This window comes from Egretta garzetta, unplaced genomic scaffold (assembly GCF_000687185.1).
Source record: "Egretta garzetta isolate BGI_Z169 unplaced genomic scaffold, ASM68718v1 scaffold35, whole genome shotgun sequence".
Classification (NCBI taxonomy): Eukaryota; Metazoa; Chordata; class Aves; order Pelecaniformes; family Ardeidae; genus Egretta; species Egretta garzetta.
Genome location: NW_009259730.1, coordinates 2,520,581 through 2,524,688, shown reverse-complemented (window position 1 = coordinate 2,524,688; position 4,108 = coordinate 2,520,581). Strand labels below are relative to the sequence as shown.

General features: G+C 44.0%; 1 protein-coding gene across 1 annotated transcript in view; it reads left to right on the top strand.

Moving 5' to 3' along the window:
• LOC104126877 (DNA-dependent protein kinase catalytic subunit) overlaps positions 1–4,108 on the top strand; it is a gene marked incomplete at its 5' end in the record, with an annotated part of 27,204 nt that overhangs the window by 12,315 nt on the left and 10,781 nt on the right. The window contains 2 exons of the mRNA XM_009639484.2: positions 231–318; positions 1,001–1,144. Coding sequence (XP_009637779.1) covers positions 231–318; positions 1,001–1,144 — 232 coding nt within the window. The remainder of the gene's footprint in view (positions 1–230; positions 319–1,000; positions 1,145–4,108) is intronic.

Sequence of the window (4,108 nt, the reverse complement as noted above, 5' to 3'; positions counted from 1 at the left end):
CCCAAGCTCCTGTTTTCACAGTGAGACACTTAATTAAAAAATTGGGAGCCACATGGCAAGGACAGTCATGCAGCCGACGAGAGGATTCTGAGGGAGTCCTACCTACCTACCCCCAGATTATTTTGCCGGGTTCTTGAATCTTAGCAGACAATCTGGAGCATTGCTTATCTGCAGGCTAGGTGGTGATGGTGGTTCCTGTTACATTGTGATGCACTTTTTTGCTTTTAAAGGATCAAGAATAAGTTGGACAGAGGAGGAGTAGTTCAAGATTTTGTTCGCTCCCTGGAACAGCTCTCTAATCCAATAATGCTTTTTAAGGTAAAGTGTTTTGTTTTTTTTTTAATTTCCTCCCCTCTTTCCCCTTCATTCCTCACCTTCTGTTTAGGAAAGAGAGTGCTGGGAGGGGCCTGCCGCCGTTCGGCTGACACCACAGCCGCAGGAAGCGGTTCAACCCAGAATCAACTGGTGATGATGTCGGGGTGCCGTCAGCAGCTTTCACTGACGATGGTCTCCCTCCCTTGTGCCAGCTGGCTGTTCTGCACTGTCCCTTTTCAGCTTTCTGCTTCAGGGTCTCTGCCCTGCCCCATGGCCAGTCATCCTTAATCATTCTGCAACTGTTACAAAATTATCCTTTGTGGCTATGTCTATAATTTCTGACTACTTGTGTTGTTATGCCCTTACCCTGCTCTCTGCTGGGCTTCTCCATCTATATTCTGAGCCTGTTGGCCGAAGGATTCTTGTCTTGTGTTAGATGCCACTCCTGACCCCATAGGGGCTTTCTAGTTTGTGCTAGGCACTATGGTAGTAAACATAATTATGTTATTAAATAGAAATATTTCCATATTATGTCCATAGCCTTTTTATTACTCTTTTGTTGTTAAAATATACATTGATTGACTATTAGTAAATACAGAAACCCAAATGCAATCTGAGCAGATTACAGAAAAGTGAGAGTCAGTAAACTTTTTGTCGGTACTCATCTGTTTGCTTCTGTTTGCAGGATTGGGTTGAGGATGTCAGAAACGAGTTGGTAAAAACTCAGAGGAATAAAAATAAGCTTAAGGAACTGTATGAAGGAATGTACAAGAATTTGGGAAATCTAGAGGCTCCTGGCCTTGGATTGCTGAGGAAAAGGTTTATTCAGGTACGTGTGATTACTGAGTAGTGTTGGCTTTTCTAGAAGGCACTAGAAAGTCAAAAGAGGGGACCAGATGACAATTTTTACAGGACCTGCAGGACTTGATGAGGTAAGAGATCAAGTCAGGAGTACATGTCTGGGATTTCTTTGCTAGAAGGTGTGGACTTACTATAGTTCAGATTCTACTTCTGACTGCCCGGCAGGACTAAATGTTCCCTCTTACTCAGCTTCTGCCTCCCCTGTCCTGCACGCTGCCAGGTTCTCAGGGCCTGGGCCTCTCTGACCATCCGTGAACCTGCACAGGAATCTGGCCTTGTTTTTTTGCCCTGCTGCCAAGGATGTATGAGCACTGTAGAGTGTTTTGCTGTATTATGCTACTCAAATTTGCTGCTGTTACTAAGCTATTTAGGGTAAGTTATTCTGAGTTACCGTAAGTTATTAACAGTTACAACTATGAAGAATCACAGAAAGGACTTTACAAAACTGACTGAGATCTAAAATAGTGAAAATCAGTGTAGAAAAATGAAATTATGCATGTGGCAAAAAAAAAATACCCTAGTTTGCATGCATAAAGTCTTTGGGTTTGAGCTGCCTACTGCAATTCAAGAACAAAATCTTGATTTGTGATAGTTCTGTGAAAACATCAGCTGTGAATACTCAAGAGCAGTCAAGAAAGAAAAGTGGCTGTTAGTCATTCTTAAGAATAGAGAACAAAACATGGATTTCATCAACACATACAAATACCTTAAGGGTGGATGTCACGAGGATGGAGCCAGACTCTTTGCAGTGGTGCCCAGCAACAGGACAAGGGACAATGGGCACAAACTGAAACATAAGAGGTTTCAGTTGAATATGAGGAAAAACTTCTTTACTTTGAGGGTGACAGAGCACTGGAACAGGCTGCCCCAGGGGGGTTGTGGAGTGTCCTTCTCTGGAGATGCTGAAAGCCCGTCTGGACGATGCAGGCTGCTCCAGGGGGGTTGTGGAGTGTCCTTCTCTGGAGATGCTGAAAGCCCGTCTGGACGATGTCCTGTGCAACCTGCTCTAGGTGAACCTGCTTTAGCAGGGGGGTTGGACTGGATGATCTCCCGAGGTCCCTTCCAACCCTTGCCATTCTGTGATTCTGTGACATAGCAGCCTTCTCTGACTCTTGCATCTTGAACACTGTAGTCCTTGTCCAGAGTTCTCAACATAGATATAATGAAACCAGAGAAGGTTCGGAGTGGCAAGAATAATCAGAGGTACAGAGTAACCTCTGTACAAGGAACAACTTCAGCATTCCTCCAGTTGGAAAAGACACAGTGAGGACAAATATGATAAAACTTTCAACATCAGGAGTGCCAAGCGTGGAGTAAATATTCTGTGGAAGTGGCAGGTTCAGAACAAAACAGTGAGAAGTGTTCCCCCATTCAATACACACTTAAGTGCTGAACTCCTGCTGCAGGGTATTACAGATACTTTCATCAGTTCAAATAGCAGATACAAAATAGCATGGGGAGGGGGAAAATGCTTTGCGAGTTTTTACATAAAAATTCACACTTCTGGGTCCAGAAATCCCTGAGCTGCAAATTGCTGGAGGGCAGGAGAGTGATAGTCCTGTGGAAGCATGGCTGTGTGCTTGTACTGTACGCGTATAGCCCTGTGGCCAGGGCTTGGTGGATCCAGGTCACTGCCATATGGCCGTTCTTATGTCACATTAGCATTAGATAAACTTATCCAAGTGTCTCTAGGGAGATTCCTCTTCCACAAGCGGGGAAGGTGGAGGATGCAAGTAAGGAGGGGTGGAGTAAGGTGGGGTCAGGAGGAGGCGAGGTGATACAGCAGCAGAAAGGGCAATTAGGAGTTCAGGGGGATAGTAGCCCTTTGAATATGTTGCTGCAAGATAAGCTGGGTCTCTGATGGTAGTGACTTTAAATTTAAAGGGTACGGGCGAAAGAATTTACAGGATGTGCCGCTGTCAGGGTGGGGGAGGAGGGAGGGGAGCAGCTTGTAGGTTGAGTCACGCAGGGTACGGGCGCAGCAAGGGACCCAGCAGGAGGACACGGGCAGCCTGCATTTGGTCGCTGGGACAGTTTGTGTGCACTTTGGCTGACTGAAATAAAACCAAAATCCATGCCTTTTTAAAAGCTGAAACGTGCAGTAGTAGCCGATACTGCAAGTAGTGCTGAGGGCTCTTTAATTGTTATGAATTAAAAGAGTAAGGAGGGAAGAGCGAGGGAGATGCTGGAAGAGGGGTAGTGGGGTTGTTCCCCTCTGGAAAGGAAGAGGGAGAGCAGTGTTCCTCTCACACCCTAGCGGCTGCAGGAGAAGAGGGTCAGGGTGGTGATGCACGGACTCTGAATTCTTTGCCTCCGTGATGCAGTATTAATGGAGAAACAAAGTGTGCTGTGAGGATAACTGTATAGTTTCTGGTGTCCTTGCTGGAAACAAAAAGGTTGTATCTGTTGACTGACACGTAAAATTGCTCTAGTATGTGGAGTACTTCAGGACTGTAATCTTCATATCTATTATTTATGTACAGTTTCAATTGTAATTTAAACAATAAAAATCTTGCTTCCAGTTTTAACATGAAATTCCAGTAATGCATAAATTAAACACTGTTGATGGATTGTGTTAATTAAAATACAATATTAAGGCTATTAAATATTTGTTGCCTTGAATTTTAAAGGAAGTCAAAGAGCAGAGCAGGGAAAGCAATTGGATGATCATCTGGAAATAGTTTTAAAGTGATAAAGATGTTGCCTGTAGCAGTGTCTTCTTCAGAAGGATGATATTTTTTTGTATTTTCATTTACTTCAGTGAAATAGCTGTGTCCTTCTTAGCTTGAGAGAAAAATGATCAGGCATTGAAAAAACAAGTGAGCTTACATATCTTTCCAAGCCGTTAATACCAGTGAGGTCCAAGAGGGGACATCTGTTTTTTTCTAGGACCTTGAATTATGAACGCAAGAAGTCAACTCAGTTAACTACT